General features: G+C 41.8%; 2 protein-coding genes across 6 annotated transcripts in view; one reads left to right on the plus strand and one right to left on the minus strand.

Annotated features, from left to right (window-relative positions):
- The window catches only part of klhl20 (kelch-like family member 20), a 90,066-nt gene that overhangs the window by 41,837 nt on the left and 27,177 nt on the right, over window positions 1-21,052 (minus strand). For all 5 annotated transcript variants that reach the window (XR_005945480.1, XM_041207919.1, XM_041207917.1 and 2 more), the window contains one exon: window positions 19,033-19,606. Coding sequence is in view for 4 of the 5 variants with exons in the window: in XM_041207917.1 (XP_041063851.1) it covers window positions 19,033-19,606 (574 nt within the window). In the remaining variant the exon portion in view is untranslated. The remainder of the gene's footprint in view (window positions 1-19,032; window positions 19,607-21,052) is intronic.
- The window catches only part of ankrd45 (ankyrin repeat domain 45), an 85,944-nt gene that overhangs the window by 5,920 nt on the left and 58,972 nt on the right, over window positions 1-21,052 (plus strand). The gene's annotated exons all lie outside the window — the stretch shown is intronic.

Below are 21,052 nucleotides of genomic sequence, written 5' to 3' on the forward strand. Positions count from 1 at the left end.
TCAGTAGCAGCAAATAGATAGAGCTCCCTCTGGAACACAGGAGTGGAGTGTTTGCTATCAATCAAAATATAACTTCATCTAGAATTTCAAGAATTTTGATTTCACATGGGGAAATGGGTGAACAAGCAAGCCAGCTTTCTGAAAATGGAGACCTCTCTTTACTCCTGCCAAGTTGAAAATACAAGTTATACATCTACAGAAAGTGTTCCCTATCACATCAAAAGAGGATATTGAATATTTCAGTTAATCTATTTGACTACAAAGTCTACATTGTCATTGGAAAAAAATGGCTCCTGAGCAGCGTTAACCCAAATTTCTGCTTGCATGGTTTCTTCTATTTCTACCCCATCCTCTGCCCTAATAGCCTCCCTAGCCCCCCACCACACTGCCTCACTCCTAGCCCTGCAAGAATTCTCAAGGCGCTCCAGATAGCTTGCCCAAATAGCTGCTCTTCATGTACAATTCCAGGCAACAAGTGGCAGCAAACTTATTGACTGTGAGAAGAATCACAACCGAGTCTGATCCTGTCCAACAAGAGCTACTGGATTTTCATTGGGAATTGAAATCCCTGTTATGTTTTGTTTTCCCTCATTTGGTCCAGAGTCAGTAAGGCTAATTGCCTTGTGGTGGAAATAGCTAACTCAGTGCACAATACGGAATGAACTCAGGGCCATTCAGGTTGTATGGCTCTGTAGCATCACTGTGCCCTGATCAGTCAAACAGTATGTATGTATAATTTATTTCCCTTACCATCTTATAAATAATTGTGCACAGGCTTCTCTTATATGCTTTGAATAACAAAATCATAAACACAACCATCAAGAATGGGGTTTGATTTTGTTATTGGTACCACACAGAATAAATCTCTCTATATGCTCTCCCTTGCCTCTCTAAGTCACGTGAAGTATAACCAGAGTGTTGCACAAGCAAAATTTAGACCGACAAAACAATTTTATTTTCCCTCTTCCTCTGTAGACAGGCAGTTGGTTTGCTGCCTCCATCTTCCAACAGTCTAGTGAGAAGGAGGAATTGAAGGAAATTAGTACTCCTAAAACAATAGTGCTGGAGAAATTAATAAGCCTGAAAGCCAATAAATCCCTAGGGCCTGAGAATCTACATCCCAGGGTACTAAAGGAAGTGGCCATGGAAATAGTGGCTGCATCGGTTGTCATCTTCCAAAATTCTGTAGGTTCTAGAACAGTCCTGGCAGATTGGAGGATGGCAAATGTAACCCCACTATTTAAAAAAGGAGGGAGAAAACAGCAAATTAAAGACCAATTAGCCTAATATCAGCAGTAGGGAAAATGATAGAGTCTATTATGAAGAATGTGATAACAGCACACTTAGAAAATATCAACAGGGTTAGGCAAAGTCAACATGGATATATAAAAGGGAAAACATGTTTGACAAACCTACTAGAGTTTGTTGAGGATGTAACTAGCAGAATAGATAAGCGAGAATCAGTGGATGTGGTGTATCTGGATTTTCAGAAAGCCTTTGATAAAGTCCCACATAAGAGGTTAGCATGTAAAATTAAAGCACATGGGATTGGGGGTAATATATTGGCATGGATTGAGAATTGGTTAGCAGACAGGAAACAGAGTAGGAATAAATGAGTCTTTTTCAGAGTGGCAGGCAGTGACTAGCTGGGTACCACAGGGATCAGTGTTTGGGCCCCAGCTACTCTCAAAACATATCAATGGTTTGGATGAGGGAACCAAATGTAATCTTTCCAAGTTGGCTGACAACATGAAGCTTTGTGGGAATGTGAGCGATGAGGAGGGTGTTAAGAGGCTTCAAGGTGATTTGGACAGGTTGAGAGAGTGGGCAAATACATGGCAGATGCTGTATAACGTGGCTAAGTATGGAGTTATCCACTTCGGTAGGAAAAACAGAATGGCAGAGTATTATTTAAATGGTGATTGGGAAATGTTGACGTACAAAGAGACCTGGGTTTCCTTGAAGACTAATCACTGAAAGCAAGCATGCAGGTGCAGCAAGCAGTTAAGAAGGCAAATGGTATGTTGGCCTTTATTGCAAGAGGGCTTGAGTACAGGAGCAAGGATGTCTTACTGCAGCTGTACAGGGCCTTGGTGAGAACACACCTGCGGTACTGTGTGCAGTTTTGATCTCCTTACCCAAGAAAGGATATACTTGCCGTAGAGGGAGTGCAGCAGAGGCTCACAGGCTGATTCCTGGGATGGCAGGACTGTCATATGAGGAGAAATTGGGCCAACTAGGCCTGTACTCACTGGAATTTAGAAGAATGAGAGGAGATCTCATTAAAACACATAAAATTCTTACAGGGATGGACAGACTAGATACAGGAATGATGTTTCCTCTGGCTTTGGGGTCTAGAACAAGGGGGTCACAGTCTCAGGATGCAGGGTAGACCATTTGGGACTGAGATAAGGAGGAGCTTCTTCACTCAGAGGGTGGTGAACCTGTGGAATTCTCTACCACAGGAGGCTAATTCACTGAATATATTTATGAAGGAAATAGATTTCTGGACTCTAAAAGCATCAAGAAATATGGGGAGAGCGTGGGAGTGCAGCGTTGAGATAGAGGATCAGCCATGATCATACTGTTTGGCAGAGCAGGCTTGAAGGGCCAAATTATTTACTCCTGCTCCTATTATCTATGTTTCTACGAGATTGAGAACCCAGCATGAGGATGCTACATCTCATCACTATGACACAAGTAGCAACACCAGTATGCCACATACAGATTTACTCAAATCAAGACATCCTCCAAAACACACAATGATACAATCAATAAATTAAATAAATTGTATTCACACACTAGTTTACAAGTATATAAGTTTGTACCATAACTACACCATTGTACACACTACCAAGAAAACTGCATTCCTCAACCACTCATTTTGCTAAAATTCAATGCAAAGCTGGCACGGACATGATGGGCCAAATGGTTTCTTTCCATGCTGTAGATTTCAGATTCTAAAGCAGCAGCTATTTGCCAAAAGTTGAACTTGATATTCACAAGTACACATTTCCCAACAGGAATTATTGTACATACGACTCAGTTGCTATACAATAATCTTGCTAAAAAATATACATTTATGGATATCAGATGAAAACAGAAAACGCTTAACTGCATCCTAAAGTCAAACAGCCTGTCAACAATTATTGTATCAGATTACACAAGAATAAATTTCTGGATGACCATGTGTGTGAAAATTCAAACCGAGTGAAGACAAGTTAGGAGAGGTGACAAAAGATGAGGTGAAAGATTTTTTTTTAACCAATTTTTTTAAGGTCAAAATGAAACAAGATGAAGCTTTTGGAGAAGACTTGGAGGGTAGGGCCTGGAATGGTTTCAGATCCAGCCATTGATGGTTGAGTAGAGATGTGTTAAAGAAAAACTACAATCAGAACATTTGCATAGAAATAAAAGCAAGTTCATTTAGGAAAACTTGAATTTTAATCTTCCAAGCAAAAAGGATTTAGAACAGTGCTCCTTGCAGGAACTGTGGCAGCATATCAGTCAATACTGATGTCTCATACAAAAGATAATCATGTGAGAAATTAAGCTTCAAAGGGATAGTCTTATGCAAGGTATGCTAAGTACCTCCTGACATAGATCCCAAGTAATTCAGTATTCCTTTTCCTCCTTTATGGATGTCTTCAATAATTGTATTTACTGGGATCCCCTATGGTGATGTGTATTGATCTGTTTGACGAGTGGGTGCACTTGTAACTCGTGCAAAGAGCAATCCCTTAGCTATATCCCCACTCTGCATGATAGAGAAGAGGATTTATGTATTTACATTTTAATCAGAAATGATAGACACAGAAAACTCAGAGGATTGAATTATCTTCAAAATGTATTTAAACAATTATGGGCAGAATTTTGCCATCGGCAAGCAGGGGGTGGGGCCCACTCGCCGACACGTAAAATGACGCGGGATGACATCGGGCGGAACCCCTGACATCACCCCGCCCCATTTATATTTTCAGGAAGGCGGGGGGCGTGCAGCAAGATCAGCTGCAGGCCCGCCGACCTGTCAATGGCCACTTGAGGCCATTGACAGGATCATTTAACCAATTAAAGGACTTGCCCGTCCAACCTTAAGGTTGGCGGACAGGCCAGGAGCCCCGGCGGCAAATAGAGAAAATATGAAACCTCATCCAGCGGTATTACTGGATGGTTTATAGATTAAGAATCTATATGGATTGTCGCCTGGAAAAGGGTGTTTATTTGGGAGTCTAGCTATGCAGAAATCTTTTGGGAAATGTTATAAGACTAAACTTAACTGTGTAACTGTAATCTTGTGTGTTTAAGTTTTCTTTTCTTTTGTTAATAAATGTTTTAATTTAATATTTTAAATCTCCAAAAGCGGTAGTGGAATCTTTACTTCTGACTTCAGTACACATACCATCTCATAATAAAAATACAAATTGCAAATCTTTATGATAGGTTGACCAAGTTTCCCTTTGGCATTTGGTCAGCCCAGCAGTTAGCACCTGCCATATCATAACAAGCTAAACAGACAGACTGGAGGAAAAGGCAGCCATGACTAGCCAGAGAAGTAAATGCCTATCACAGCAAAGAGAAAATGGCAAGTTGGATCCAAAACTGGCTCAGTGGCAGGAAGGAGTAATGGTCAACTGGTGTATGTGTGACTGGAAGGCTATTTCCAATGGGATTCCACATGCTGAGTACCAGGTCCTTTGCTTTTGTGATACACAACAATGATTTAGGCTTGGGACAAAAAAGTTGCAGATTCCACAAAAAAATGGCCATCTGGTTGATAGTGATGAAGAAAGCAGTAGGCCGCAGGAAGATGGACTGATCAGGTTGGCAAGAAAGTGGCGACTCAAGAGAAATATGATATAATGCATTTGGAGAGAGAAAACAAGGCAAAGGAATACACAGTAAATGGTGGGTTATTGACAAGTGTAGAGGAACAGGGGTGCATGTCCATAAATCCATGAAAGCTGGATGGGTAGGTAAGGTGGTTAAGGCAGCACACGGGATACTTTCCTTGATTAGCTGAGGAGCAGAATATAAGAACATGGAGATTACGCTTGAACTGTACAAAACACCAGTTAGGTCACAACTGGAGTACTGCGTACAGTTCTGGTCACCACATTAGATGTACCCTCTCTAGTGTGATTACAAAGGAGATTTATGACAATATTGCCAGGAATAGAAAATTTTAGCTTTGAGGAAAGATTGGATAAGCTACAGTTCTTTTCTTTAGAACAGAGGAAGCTGAGGGGAGATATAATTGAGGTGTGTAAAATTATGAAGGGCCTTGACAAAGTGAATAAGGAGGATCAATTTCTCTGAGCAGAGGTAAATAACCAAGGGTATAGATTTAAACTAATTAGCAGCAGGATTAGAGGGGAGTTGAAAAAAAAATCTTTTCATCCAGAGGTTGATGAACATAAGATACAGGAGTAGGAATGGGCCATTTGGCGGTTCAGATCTGCTCCACCATTCAGTGAAATCATGGTTGATCAGATTGTGGCCTTAAAACCACTTTCTTTCCCACCATCACACCCCCGCATAACCTTTGACTTCCTTGAAGGTCAAAAATCTGTCTAACCCATATTGGAGGTCGGAGCTCACTACCTGAATCGGTGGTAGAGGTAGAAACCTCATCAGATTAAAAAATATCTGGATATGCACAAGAAGTGCCATAACCTACAAAGCACTAGACCAAGAGCTAAAAAATGGATTAGGCCGAAAAGTTCTATCAGACAGCACAAAGACAATGGGCCAAGTGGCCTCCTTCTGAGCAGCAAATTTCTGTATTTCTATGAGGATTAAATTTAATTCAGAAGTGTGAAATGATACGTTTTGGGAGGAAGAATAAGGAGAGGCAATATAAACTAAATGGCACAATTTTAAAGGAATAGAATGAGCTGGTGTTTACATACATCTTTAAAAGTGGTAGGCTAAGTTGATAAGGCTATGAATAAGACATTTAAGATCTGAGGCTTTATAAATGTTGGGATTGTAAAGAACATATCTTTTTATTTCTGTTGGGCTGTTGTAAAGAACATACCTTTTTATTTCTGTTGAACTATGGATTAATATTACAATGGAACAGTGTGGGGGATATATACAATGTTGCTGTCCTGGAATAGAGTGTACCATGAAAGACAGGGTAGTGCCGAGACGTCGGCTGGTCTAATGGGGAACTGCCTGGCAACATTTTAATTGGCTCCTGACCAAGTGACCAGAGTTTGTGTGAGACCAGTGCAGCAGAATAGCTCCTAGCCTGACAGGGAAAAGACCTAAAACCTCTGCCTCCTGTGTGTGTAAGAATCTAGTAATCCTACAATAATAGCTAGCTGGCTTTTTCTCCTCATATCTCCATAACCTGTTCTCTCTCTAAAAATCTCTGTCAAGAAGGAAAAAGGGGAAAATCACCATTAGAGTCATTGGGAGCTCAACAAGTGAACTAAGGACTGAAGGTGTTCGAAGATCACCTTATGGTCATCAACAAGAACTGAAAGGAATTTGGAAGACACCGATCAAAATCAACCCATCAAATCCTGTACTCTGGAACTGGTGCTATTGAATTGTTTTATCCCACCCTTAAAATCCATGTTTTTGTGTGTCTTGTGTGTCTTGTATCTGTGTAGGGAATTAAGAAGGGGTAGAGTTTAGGTTATAGGTTAGAAATTAGCAGTTCATATTTCTTTCTTTTGCTTATTTATTAAGTTTACAAACCTGGTGTTCATATTCTGTTAACCTAAATAAAGCAATTAGGTGGGTTAATCAAACTTTTTCAAATTTGTCGTGGCTTGGGAAGCAGTGAGGCTTAATATTGCAGCGTGCTATCCCCAGTGAGTTGTGACAGGATAGAGTACAAAAGCAAGGGAGTTATGCTAAACTTTTATAAATCACTAGTTAAGCATCAGTTGAAGTAGTGTATTCAGTTTTGGTCACCACACTTTAGGAAGAATGCCCAGGTCTTGGGGATGGTGCAGAGTAGAATGGTCTCGGGGATAAAGAATTTCAGTTATGTGGAGAGACAAGAGAGGCTTGGATCTTTCTCCTTAGAGCAGAGAAGGTAAAGGGGACCAAAAGAACTGAGGGAGAATGGCTTTTATGAAGAGAGTTCTGATGATCTGGAGTGCATTGCCTGAAAAATTGTGAACATATTCAAAAGGAAACTTCAAAAGAGAATTGATATATACCTGAAAAGGAAAAATCTGCAGAGCTACAACAAAGAGCAAGGTAGTTTCACCAAAAAGCTGGCAGAGGCACAATGGGTGAAATGACCTCCTTCTGTCATGTGAAACTATGAACCAAATGTATTTTTGCCAAGATAACGTCAACCACTCCTAGCCCTTACATTAGGACTGCTTCCTTTTAATAATAGAATAATTAGAATAAAGGTTAAAATAAACACGTCTCCAAACTCATTCAGCACAGGACTCAATATCTGGTACAACACTAAAGCCGGATGGAAAGAATTGACTTAATGGTATCTAAAGTGGTACTGAGTGAGACAGATTATATTCGAGAACAAGTTAGCCAGTCTCAGCCAGTCAGGCATAGCATCCCTGGGGAAAAGGGAAAAGTTCTTCATCATCAACTAATAATTGTCACTGAAGTATCTGTGTGCAAATGCCAATCATTAGTGTCTGTGTGCAAATGCCAATCGTGGATAAGGTATCCCTTCACTCACACTGCCAAATAAAATGTCAGCACTCACTGTTTAAGCTCACATACAAGGAATGATGTATTTGAAGTAGTACTGGAGAGCTCTGATTAACACCAGCAACTCACTGATCTTGCAAGCAAACTGTTGCTGTTTTCTGAAGCACAGCATCAACCTGATCCTAAACTTCCTGCCCTTGTGCTTTGAATGGAAAGTAAACTCTAAAATCTCGCAACTACTTCAGAAAGTTCTTCAAAGCTCTTACCACCTCAGTGTTGGAAGCCTTCCAAAAGATATCTTAAGAATCGGTAACAGGCCAAAGACTGGAAGAAGTTGCAGGATTTATTTTTAGATTTGCTATTAGCAATTGAAATTATACTGTCATCAGCAATTGTAAAACAACAGATATACTCAAACAAACTTTACACCCTGGGATTGGAATGTGTCAGTACCAAGAGGCAAATGTAAACGTCAAAACAAATAAACAAAATTAAAAACTTCAACAGCATTTGTTTCAAAGAATTAGCAAAATGAAATGAATTATTCTAAGAAACTATAGAAACAAGTTTCAAAGTTTTCTTTCTGCTGTGAAACAAATCCTGCTGCCAACAAAGAAAGAGCTATGGCTCGTGCATTGATAATTAGCGACCAATCATAGAAGTACTAAGATAAAATGCCTCAGCCCCAACAATTCCCTCAATTGGTGAACAGCTTTGGTTGTACATTAAGAATGCGTTACTGCAGAAGAATAGAAAGACCAAGCAGATAAGTATATTTACGTAACCTTTTTTTTAATAACAAATAAGTACTGAATTAAAAATGTACATCTTTCAACAAAGCAAGTGTTGACACTTACAAATCACACCAGCACTGCAGATTGTTCATACTGAGTTCAACCCACCATTGGAGGAATCCTCTTAAGGACCCTGTGAAATGTGAGTACTGCATTTCTGCCTGGGCAACATTTTACCTTTAATGAGAACATATAGCACATCTCAAAATACCTAAACACTGGGTCCAAGCCAAATCTAAACTGAAAGCTGACCTTTCCAAAAAGTACCATCTGTAAGCAACAATCCAGTTCTCCACGTAAAGCCCAATTATATTTAACAGAAATTCAAGGGCTGAAATCAGAACAGAAAATGCTGGAAATATATTGCAGTCGACCATCACCTGCAAACTAACAAGATAAAAACTAATAGTGCGGCTGTAGATGTGACTCCAGGATGGTATGTTGCCTCCCTGGTGCCAGGGTCAAGGGTGTCACCGAGCGGCTACAGGACCTTCTTCTTGGCAGGGTGATCAGCCAAAGATCATGGTTCATATTAGTACCAATGATTCAGGTAGGAAGGGGGGATGCGGTCCTGCGATCAGAATTTAGGGAGTTGGGTCAAAAATTAGGAAGCAGAATCTCAAATGCCGTAATCTCTAGATTGCTTGCAGTGCCACGTGCAAGTGAGTACGGAAGTAGGAGGAAAATGCAGGTGAATGCATAGCTGGAAAGATGGTCCAGGAGGGAGGGCTTTAGATTCCTGGGACACTGGCAGTAGCTCTGGGGAAGATGGTACCTGTACAAGTCGGACGGGTTGCACTTGAGCAGAGCCAGGACTGAGTTCATCGCAGGGCATTTTGCTTGTGCTGTTGGGGGGCGGGCTTTAAATTAACTTGGCAGGAGTGTGGGAACCAGGAGAGAGTATTAGAGAGGAATACCAGGATGCACAAAATACTGGGAGACACAGATAGCACTAGTATAGAGAATATTAAGTTAGTAGGTGGAGTTGGAGTACGGGACAAAGTCATGAAGTCTAAATCAGGACTAGTGTACATGTATGTGAATGCATGGAGTATAGCAAATATGACTGGGGAGTTACAGGTGCAGATTGCCATGTGGAAATATGATGTTGTGGCAATAACAGAGGGCTGGCTCAAGGAAGGACAGGACTGGGTGTTAAATATTCCTGGATACAAGATGTTCAAAAAAGATAGGAAAGAAAGAAAAGGAGGAGGGGTGGCAGTATTGGTTAAGGAGAACACTGCATTGTTGGAAAAAGAGGGTGTCCCAGAGGTTTCAAGGACAGAATCAACTTGGCTGGAGCTAAGTAACAAAAAGGGTGCAATTACATTGCTCGGTGTAGTCTACAGACCGCCGACCAATGGGAAGGATGCAGAGGAACAAATCGGCAGTGAAATTACAGAGAGATGCAAACATTATAGAGTAATTATAATGGGGGACTTTAATTACCCAAATGTATACTGGGATAGTGGTAGTGTAAAGGGTGGAGAGGGGCAAGAGTACCTAATCTGTGTTCAGGAGAATTTTCTACAGCAGTATGTGTACAGTCTAACAAGAAAGGATGCACTGTTGGACTTGGATCTTGAAAATGAAGTGGGCCAAACAGATCAAGTATCAGTGGGGGGCATTTAGGAGACAGTAATCATTGTATTGCAACCCGTTTAGGATGATGGTAGAAAAGAACATTGTGCAATGCAGAGTAAGAATAATTAACTGGGGAAAAGCGACTTCAATGAGGCAAGAACGGATCTGGGCCGAATAGACTGGAACCAAAGGCTGAACAATGGGCCACCTTCAAAGAAGAAATGGTTCAGGCACAGTTAAGGTATATTCCCTCAAAAGGGAAAGGTAAGGCAAACAAATCCAGAACTCCATGGGTAAAAAAGATACAAATAAAGATAAAGAGGAAAAAGTGTGCTTATGACAGGTATCAGGTAGAAACTACAACTGAGAACCAAGTGGAATACAGAAGTTTCAGAGGGGAAGCAATAAAGCAAATAAGAGAAGCAAAGAGGGATCATGAGAAAAGACCGACAGCCAACATCAAGGGGAATCCTAAAGTCTTCCACAGGCACATAAATAGTCAGAGGGCAGTAAAAGGAGGAGTAGCACCCATTAGGGGCCAAAAAGGGGATTTACACATGGAGGCAGGGGGCATGGCTGAGGTGTCAAATGAATACTTCGCATCTGTCTTTACCAAGGAAGCAAATACCACCCAGGCCATGGTGACAGAGGAGGAAACTCTGTCACTAGAAGGATTCAAAATTGATGAGGAGGAAGTGTTGGATGAACTATCCGTACTCAAGGCTGACAAGGCACCGGATGAGATGCATCCATGGATACTGAAGTAAAGAAGAGTGGAAATTTCAAGGGCATTGGCCATAATCTTTCAGTCTTCCCTAGACTGTGAGGAGGTGCCAGAGGACTGGAGAATTGCAAACAAATACGCCCTTATTCAAAAATGGTTATAGGGATGAGCCCAGCAATTACAGACCAGTCAGTTTAACTTCGGGAAGCTTCAGTGGGGAAGCTTCTAGAAATAATTATTTGGGATAGAATTAGTGGTCACATGGAAAAATTGTTGGTTGATTGGGAAGGGTCAGCATGGATTTCTAAAGGATTTCTACATGGTAGAATTTCTTACATGGTAGGATTTCTTAATAATGTTTAACTAACTTGGAGTTTTTTTGAAGAGGTAACAGAGAGTTGATGACGGTAATGCTGCTGATGTGGTGTACATGGACTTTCAAAAGACATTTGAAAGAGTGCCACACAAAAACCTTATGAGAAAAGTTATAGCTCATGGAATAAAAGGGACAGCAGCAACATGGATGTAAAATTGGCTGAGCAATAGGAAACAGGGTAATGGTCGATGTATATTTCTCAGGCTGAAGGAAGGTTCGTAGTGGAGTTCCCCTTGCTTTTCCTCATATATATTAATAATCTAGATCTTGGTGGGCAGGAGACAATTTCAAAGTTTGCGGATGATACAAAACTTGGAAGCATTGTAAACTGTGAAGACAGTATGGAACTTCAAAAGGAGATTGACAAGTTGGTGGAGTGGGCAGATAGATGGCAGATGAAATTCAATGTGGAGAAGTGTGAGGTGATTCATTTGGGTAGGAATAACATGGAGAGACAATATAAAATAAGGGGTAAAATACTTAAGGGTATGCAGGAGCAGAGAGACCTGGGTGTATATCTGCATGGATCATTTAAGGTAGCAGGACAGATGGAGAGAGCAGTTAATAAAGCAAACAGTATTCTAGGCTTTATTAATAAGGGCATAGTGTACAAGAGCAGGGAGTTTATGCTGAGCTTATATAAGACGCTAGTTAGACCTCAGCTGGAATATTATGTACAGTTCTGGATGCCACACGATAGGAAGGATGTGACCACATTGGAGAGAGTGCAGAAGAGGTTTACAAGAATGATTCCAGGGATGAGACATTTCAATTATGAGGAAAGATTGGAGAAGTTGAGGCTGTTTTCCTTGCAGAGGAGAAGGCTAAGAGAAGACTTGATAGATGTTTTCAAAATCGTGAGGGGCCTGGGCAGAGTAGACAGGGAGAAACTGTTCCCACTTGTAAATGGATCGAGAACCAGAGGGCATACTTTTAAAGTGTTTCGCAAAAGAAGCAAAGGCGAGGTGAGAAGAAACGTTTTTGCACAGCGAGTAGGTGCATCTTGCTCGAGAACCATTTCTCAGTGTTGGAAAATGTTGAGAATGACGGTTCCTCTGGGGAGTGCAGCCACGCCCATGGCACTGTGAGTGGCTCAGCTGCAGGAAAAAGGGAAACAGCAATAGTGGTAGGAGACTTGATAGTGAGGGGAACATACAGGTATTTCTCCAGCCGTAGATGTGACTCCAGGATGGTATGTTGCCTCCCTGATGCCAGGGTCAAGGATGTCATTGAACGGCTGCTGGGCATTCTAAAGAGGGAGGGCTTTAGAGATCGTGGTACATATTGGTACCAACTACAGAGGTAGGAAGAGGGGTGAGGTCCTGCAAGCAGAATTTAGGGAGCTAGGAAACAGATTAAAAAACAGGACCTCAAAGGTAGTAATCTCTGGATTACTTCCGATGCCACGCGCTAATGAGTATAGAAATAGGTTAGTCTAGATGAATGTGTGGCTGGAGAGATGGTACAGGAGGGAAAGCTTGAGATTTCTGGGACATTGGGACCGTTTCTGGGGGTTGTGGGACATGTACAAGGCGGGCGGCTTGCACCTGACCCGAAATGGGACCAACATCCTTGCGGGGAGATTTGCTACTGCTGTTGGGGAAGGCTTAAATTAACTTGGCAGAGGGATGGGATCCTGAGAGGAGGTTCAGCAGGAGGAGGTGCACAGCCAAAATTAGAAGAGAGGGCAAATGAGTCTGGAAGGCATAGAAATTATAGGCCAGTTAAGGCACAAGGGAGTTTGGCAAGGTTGGATGGTATTTATTTTAATGCAAGGAGGCTGACGAATAAGGCTACTACTTTTAGGTAAATCTGCGTCAGAGCAGTGGGACTCATTCAAGAAGGAAATAGGGACAGTACATGGACAACAAATTCCAGTAAAGACAAAGGGTGGCGCCAACAAATCTAGGGAACCCTGGATGTCGAGGGATATACAGGATTGGATAAAGAAAAAAGGGAGACTTATGGCAGATACCAAGGACTCAAAACAGTGGAAGCCCTAGAGGAGTATAGAATGTGTAGGGGGAACTTAAAAAGGAAATTAGAAGAGCAAAAAGGGGGCATGAAAAAACATTGGCAGGTAAAATAAAGTAAATCCAAAGTTATTTTACAAGTACATTAAGAGTAAGAGGATAACTAGGGAAAGAGTAGAGCCCATTAAGGACCATAGTGGTAATTTCTATACGGAGCTGGAATATGTAGGTAGTGTTCTAAATGAATGCTTTGTGTTGGTGTTCACAAGTGAAATGGACGATGTGGGTATGGAAATCAGGCAGAAGGACTGTGATATAATTGAAGAAATTAGCATAGAAAGGAAGGAGGTTCTATGTGGTCTGGCAAGCTTAAAAGTAGATAATTCTGCAGGCCCGGATGAAATGTACCAAGGGATTGATTAAGAAGGGGAAAATAGAATATGACAGTAAGCTTGCAGGGAACATAAAAACCGACTGTAAAAGTTTCTATAGGTATGTGAAGAGAAAAAGATTGGTGAAGACAAATGTAGGTCCCTCACAATCAGAAACAGGGGAATTTAAAATGGGAAACAAAGAAATGGCTGACCAACTAAATACACACTTTGGTTCTGTTTTCACAAAGGAGGACACTAATAACATACGAGAAATGTTGGGGAACGCAGGATTTAGTGAGAGGGAGGAGCTGAAAGAAATCAGTATTAGTAGGGAAATGGTGTTGGGGAAATTGATGGGATTGAAGGCTGATATCCTGGGGCCTGATAATCTACTTAAGGAAGTACTTAAGGAAGTGGCCCTTGAAATAGTGGATGCACTGGTGGTCATCTTCTGAGATTCTATATACACTGGAACAGTTCCTACAGATTGGAGGGTAGCTAATGTAACTCCAATATTTAAAAAGGGAGGCAGAGAGAAAACCGGGAATTATAGACCAGTCAGCCTGACATCGGTAGTGGGGCGAGTCCTAGAGTCCATTATAAAAGATTTAATAGTTGAGCACATGGAACACAGTGGCAGAATCGGACAGAGTCAACATGGACTTATGAAAGGGAAATCATGCTTGACAAATCTACTGGAATTTTTCGAGGATGCAACTAGTAGAGTTGATGAGGAGGATCCAGTGGATGTGGTTTATTTGGACTTTCAGAAGGCTTTCTACAAAGTCCCACATAAGAGATTGGCATGTAAAATTAAAGCGCATGAGATTGGGGGTATTGTATTGAGATGGATAGAAAACTGGTTGGCAGACATGGAACAAAGAGTAGGAATAAACGGGTCTTTTTCCAAATGGCAGGCAGTGACTAGTGGGGTGCAGGGATCGGTGCTGGGACCTCAGTTTTTCACAATATATAATGATTTAGATGAGGGAATTAAATGTAATATCTCAAAGCTGGGTGGGAGGGGAGGGTGAGCTGTGAGGAGGATGCAGAAATGCTTCAGTGTGATTTGGACAAGCTGAGTGAGTGGGCAAATGCATGGCAGGTGCAGTATAATGTGGATAAATGGGAGGTTATCCATTTTGGTAGCAAAAACAGGAAGGCAGGTTATTATCTAAATAGCTATAAATTAAGAGCGGGGAATGTGCAACCAGACCTCGATGTCCTTGTACACCAGTCGCTGAAGGTAAGCATGCAGATGCAGCAGGCAGTAAAGGTGGCAAGTGGTATGTTGGCCTTCATAGCCAGAGGATTCGAGTACAGGAACAGGGATGTCTTGCTGCAATTGTACAAGGCCTTGGTGAGACCACACCTGGAATATTGCGTGCAGTTTTTGTCTCCTTATCTGAGGAAGGATGTGCTTGCTATAGAGGGAGTGCAGCGAAGGTTTACCCGACTGATTCCTGGGATGGTGGGACTGACATATGAGGAGAGATTGAGTCAATTAGGATTATGTTCGCTGGAGTTCAGAAGAATGAGGGGGGATCTCATAGAAACCTATAAAATTCTAACAGGACTAGACAGGGTAGATGCAGGAAAGATGTTCCCGATGGTGGGGGAGTCCAGAACCAGGGGTCACAGTCTGAGGATACGGGGTAGACCATTTGGACTGAAATGAGGAGAAATTTCTTCACCCAAAGAGTGGTGAGCCTGTGGAATTCGTTACCACAGAAAGTAGTTGAGACCAAAACATTGTATGTTTTCAAGAAGGAGTTAGAAATAGCTCTTGGGGCGAAAGGGATCAAAGGGCATGGGGAGAAAGCGGGAGCAGGCTATTGAGTTGGATGATCAGCCATGATCATAATGAATGGTGGAGCAGGCTCGGAGGGCCAAATGGCCTACTCCTGCTCCTAGTTTCTATGTATCCCAGGCTGCTGAGTGAGGCAAGGGAAGAGATAGCAGGGGCGCTGGCAATAATTTTCATACCTCTCTAGCCACAGGAGAGCTGCCAGGGGACTGGAGGACAACCAATGTGATACCGTTATTCAAGAAGGGAGGGCAGGGTAAACCAGGCCAGTCAGTCTAACCTCAGTACTGGGGAAACTATTGGAAGCAATTCTGAGGGACAGAATTACTTTACACTTGGAGAGGCAGGAATTAATCAAGGACAGTCAGCATGGTTTTGTTAAGGGGAGGTCATGGCTGACCAATGTGATTGAATTTTTCAAAGAGGTGACCAGGTATGTAGATGAGGGCAATGTATTTGACATAGTCTACTTGGACTTTAGCAAGGCTTTTGATAAGGTCCTGCATGGGAGACTGATAACAAAGGTAAAAGACCATGGGATCCAAGGCAATTTGGCAAATTGGATCCAGAATTGGCTGAGAGGCAGGAAGCAGAGGGTGATGGTTGAGGGGTGTTTTTGTAACTGGATGCCTGTCTCCAGGGGGGTTCCACAGGGATAGGTGTTGGGTCCCTTGCTATTTGTGGTATTTATAAACGATTTTGACTTGAATGTCAGAGAGCTGATCAGTAAGTTCGCAGATGACACGAAAATTGGTGGGGTGGTAAATAGTGAGGAGGATAGCCTTAGGTTACAAGATGATATAGATGGGCTGATCAGTGGCAAATGGAATTTAATCTGGATAAGTGTGAGGTGATGCACTTGGGCAGGACAAACAAGGCACGGGAATATACAATGAATGGTAGGATCCTGAGAAGTACCGAGGATCAGAGGGACCTTGACGTGCATGTCCACCGGTCCCTTAAGATAGCAGGACAGGTAGATAAGGTGGTTAAGGCAGCATATGGAACACTTGCCTTTATTAGCCAAGGTATAGAATATAAGAGCAGGGAGGTTATGCTAGAACTGTATAAAACGCTGGTTAGGCCACAGCTAGAGTACTACGTGCAGTTCTGGAATCCGCATTATAGAAAGGATGTGATTGCACTAGAGAGAGTACAGAGGAGATTTACCAGGATGTTGCCTGCTTTCCTGCTTTCTCCCCATACTGTTGCGCCTTGTTTCTATTCAAATAATTACCTATTGCCTTCTTGAATGCCTCGATTGAAAATGCCTCCACCACACTTCTAGGCAGTGCATTCCAAACCCTAATTAGAGTTATAGAGTTAATTCTATAAACTGGAGAGTTTTAGTTATGAGGAGAGATTGGATAGACTGGGGTTATTTTCCCTGGAGCAGAGGAGATTGAGGGGGTGACATGATTGAGGTGTATAAAATTATGAGGGGCATAGATAGGGTAGACAGGAAGGAACTTTTCCCCTTGGTGGGGGATCAATAACCAGGGGCATAGATTTAAGGTAAGGGGCAGGAGGTTTAGAGGGGATGTGAGCAAGAATTTTTTCACCCAGAGGGTGGTGGGAATCTGGAACTCACTGTCTGAAAGGGTGGTAGAGGCAGATACCCTCAAATCATTTAAGAAGTATTTGGATGTGCACTTGTGATGCCATGGCATACAAGGGCCTAGCGCTGGAAAATGGGATTAGAATAGCTAGGTACTTGCTTGACCAGTGCAGATTTGATTGGCCGAAGGGCCTTTTTCTGTGCTGTAGACCTCTATAACTCTAATTAGGGTTTGGAATGCACTGCCTAGAAGTGTGATGGAAGCAGGTTCAATCGAGGCATTCAAGAAGGCAATAGATCATTATTTGAATAGAAACAAGGTGCAACAATATGGGGAGAAAGCAGGAGAATGGCACTAAGTCTTGATGCTCCTTTGGAGAGTCGGTGCAGACACGATGGGCCAAATGGCCTCCTCCTGCATTGTAAAAATTCTGTGGTTCACTTCATCAGAACTCAAACATTAAAATCTATTACATATTGAAATGGCCAGGTGTGAGGTTTAAAATACAGAAAGGTATGCTGGTGACCTTTTCACATCCTATTACCTGTCCTGTCACACAAAGAGCATTATTTTCAGTGTTAAACCTTTGATCCGTGTGTCCTTTTTGTGTGATCATTTTGACTAGTTTTGATGCCGCAGTGATTTGACGTGAACAATGGAGGTCACATTCAAAAATGGCCCAGGTTTGATCTCTACATTCTTGTCTCAACCACAAAAGCAGTGAAGGATGGGAAAAAAATTGCAAAGCTTAATACATATACCCATTCTCCACCCAACTTGAGAGAAAAAGGTCCCCCCTTCCTGTTTTCAATAGCTTTGGCTGGAGGAGGAAAAACACGAATATTTCATGAGAATTTTCCATCTGGGCTCACAGATCAAGACTGACCATTTCAACAAGGCATCACAGGCCTGCTCTCAACATGAAGCCATGAAGACCTCAGAAAGAGGATAAATTAAAAGCCAAATGTGAATAGATATAAAGACAAGGGGACAGTAATTATTTTTTCAATACCAAAACTGCTAAGTAGTCTATTCAACAGCTCTAAAGCCTGAATTACAAGTGAGGTTCCTATGTCAGTTCTGAATTACATGTGCATAAGGTTGGAACACCTTCCCCAAATTAAATCATTGACACAAAAGTAGGCATTCTTCAGATTCATTTGGGGTCTTGGAATTTCAAATGAGCCTTAGATCTCTGTGCTTCGCATTCTATAATAGGTGTCTAATGGATTAGAATAAATTCTACCATGTGCTCCCTTTCATCCGTACCCACTCCTATGCTCAGATTTCACTGTAACATTTTCCTAAACAAGAGAGCCAGTATGTGCTATAGTTTATGCTAAAGATATTCTTTCCCAGCCACTCAAAGATACCCAAGCACCCCAGAGAGGGTCAATCTTCAATTTCCCTTCCCTATTCCACATGGCTCTTGCTCATCATTGTGTTAAAATGAGGGAAGAAAACAGATAGCATACCTAAGACTGGAAACTCAATGGGCAATCATGGACACAAACCTATACCCTCACTATCAGATCATGCCAATACTAGTGGACCATCCTAACATGTTCAGAGGCAAAGAACACAACGGCAGTTTGGAGCACCAACATGCAGCAAGACAATGATGAGAGTCATGGACTTGATCTTACTATTTTCTGAGTTCCCAGTCACACTGCTGCGGAGAGGAGAGCAAAAATTGGAAGGCAGAGTAACATTCAGGAGAAACCGGAGAAGACCATTCATAGAGCACTGGGAGTAAATTGCCTGTCCTTTTAACAATACTAGGTGAGGAGACATATGAATTACTCGTCCTCTGAAAGCAATTTACAGGAGACACAAATGTAGAATTTTGACCAAGGTCAAGTCTTCTGTTTTCATTACCAATTAAGATTATTGAATAAATCGATAAGCCAGTTGTAAAATTCTTATTACTTTTGTGATGTTCAACTGACTTTCAAGGAATAAAATAATTTGCTCCCACCTCCTTTCCTTTCTAAAAAGTTCCAACCTGCAAAGAAACTGAATAAATACAATATATTAATATTAAATAAATGGCATCAACATTTGTTGCAACACGAATATGCAATTGTTGAATTTGGATTAATATAACTACTGCAGCCCCATGATGGTTACTGCTTAAACTGCTCAAGTTTAATTACATTGAAGTCACGTGGGCCTTGCTTCTTTTCATTAACCTTACCTCTTGAAAGTTGTGCTGAGTGAATTTGTCAGCAATCCGCAAAAGTTCTCTGCAGGAGTGGGTGTCAGCAAAAGCTCTGATTCCCAGACAGTTGGAGGGATCAAGTTGCCTCTTCAAAAACTCACAGCATGCCTCCTGAATCTCAGCCAGTTGCAGAAGGCAGGCAGCTGGCAGCAAGGTCTGCACGTTCCCCTCCTCTACCGTTATCTGAGATGTGTAAGCAAAGTCAATAAGCAGCTCCATGGCCCGTTCATCGATGTCGCGGATCACCACCTCTGTCTGCCGGCTTTCTGCAAGCTCACCTGTGAACATGGCTCGAAAGTAAGGGCTACAGGCCGACAGGATCACTCGGTGTGCATAGATCTTTTTTGCGCCCACAACAAGCACCACATCGCAAAGTTCCCGGTGCTTCCTCAGGAGGTTGATCACTTCTAAAGTCTGCCGAGGGTGTTTATCCGATACGAATGGCATCCTGGCTGGTTGTGGTACTCCCTCGGGCAATTTGTTGGGGTCACCAAGTGTACATCGGCTAGTGACATCCATTCCTATCTCTCCTGGTCGAGCACTGATACACCTAAAGGTAGGAGGCAAAGAAAAACATTTGAAACTCAAAATATATAGGTTTCAATTGTGAAACCTTAACCTTTGCGATTTCACTTTGTGATCCAACATATAGTAATAGTTATGCTGTACAAAGTACCACCTTGAAACACTAAGATACTGTACCATTCTATGGCAAGATACTGTCACAGTCACAAAAGCATCACAGCAAGCTCCAATCTCAGCAGGACAGCCTTGAATGGGTAGGTGGAGGAGGAGGGGTGAAGTAAAGAAGTGAGGCCTTGGGAGTGCTTAGTGTGAATGGCAGATGTCAGGGGTAGAATGAATCCACTTTCCTATTGAATACCTTCCAAAAGCCACTCAAGATCAACATTGATAAGTCTGTGAGCATGTTAGACCACTCACTTCCCCAGTCACAGAAAGGGAACACGAAAGGATATAAAAGGATGAAAAAATGGGAGGTGAATCTAAAAGGAATGGATTTTAAAGACCTTATATTCTATAGTTTTGTCAGTCACTACTCAAAATAATTTAGTACAATTGACTCTATTGCTTAGTTAAGGAATCTGCTGATAGTCACAATCACTGCAGCTGTGCAGAGTGAATACAGGCTGTAAAAACGTCCATGAAATGACAAAGAGAGTTCTGTCACTATTAATGTCACTAGTATGGTGATTTGACATTCAGACCCTGTATGAACATTACACAACTGCTATTTTTCAAGCTGGTTAGAGAGCAACTGCCATTTCCATTCACTCCCCTGCCTCCCCCCTCACATCGCCATCAATTACCAATCTAATTTGTTTCCATGTTGAGGTGCCAGGCTGATCTAGGCACTTCTCCACAATGAGAAAGGGATGGGAGAAAAGGAAAACAAAAAAGAGATCATCAGATTTCACATCTGCAAATTTTGGTGTCCAGCTTAAGAGTAGCATAAGCAAGAGCCTAGAAATAGGATCTACTTTCTTGCCACAGTTAGCATGTTACTAGAGGGAATGGAGAGGAACAGGTACTCAACTTAAGCCAGCTTTTGATAAAGTAATTGGCCTTCTTGCTGGGAACCTGAAGAATAAACTATTCAATAACTGTTTAAAAGTTGATATCTATAACAAACTTATACTATGTTGTACAGAGATGATTTAAAAATAACTTGGCCAATTTTTTTCCTTCTACTTGCTGTGGTACAGCTCCACAAAGCTCGCTGGTATCTCACTTAAGTGGCCATTCTTAATATTTCAGCAAGCCATTTTACCCTGCACTAGAATATTGAGGCCAATTGTTCTTCCAGCTAGAGTCCAGGAAACAAACTGGAACTTCCATTTTCTAGGGTTCTCAACAAACTGTATATGTTTTTTTTCTAGTTGGCCAATGAGGGAATCTGATACTGAACTGTTATGACTGCACAAGTCTCAAGACCAATCCATTAATCATTGCAACTTCTAGCATTTCTAGCAGCTTT

The sequence above is a fragment of the Carcharodon carcharias genome, chromosome 16, assembly GCF_017639515.1.
Source record: "Carcharodon carcharias isolate sCarCar2 chromosome 16, sCarCar2.pri, whole genome shotgun sequence".
NCBI lineage: Eukaryota > Metazoa > Chordata > Chondrichthyes > Lamniformes > Lamnidae > Carcharodon > Carcharodon carcharias.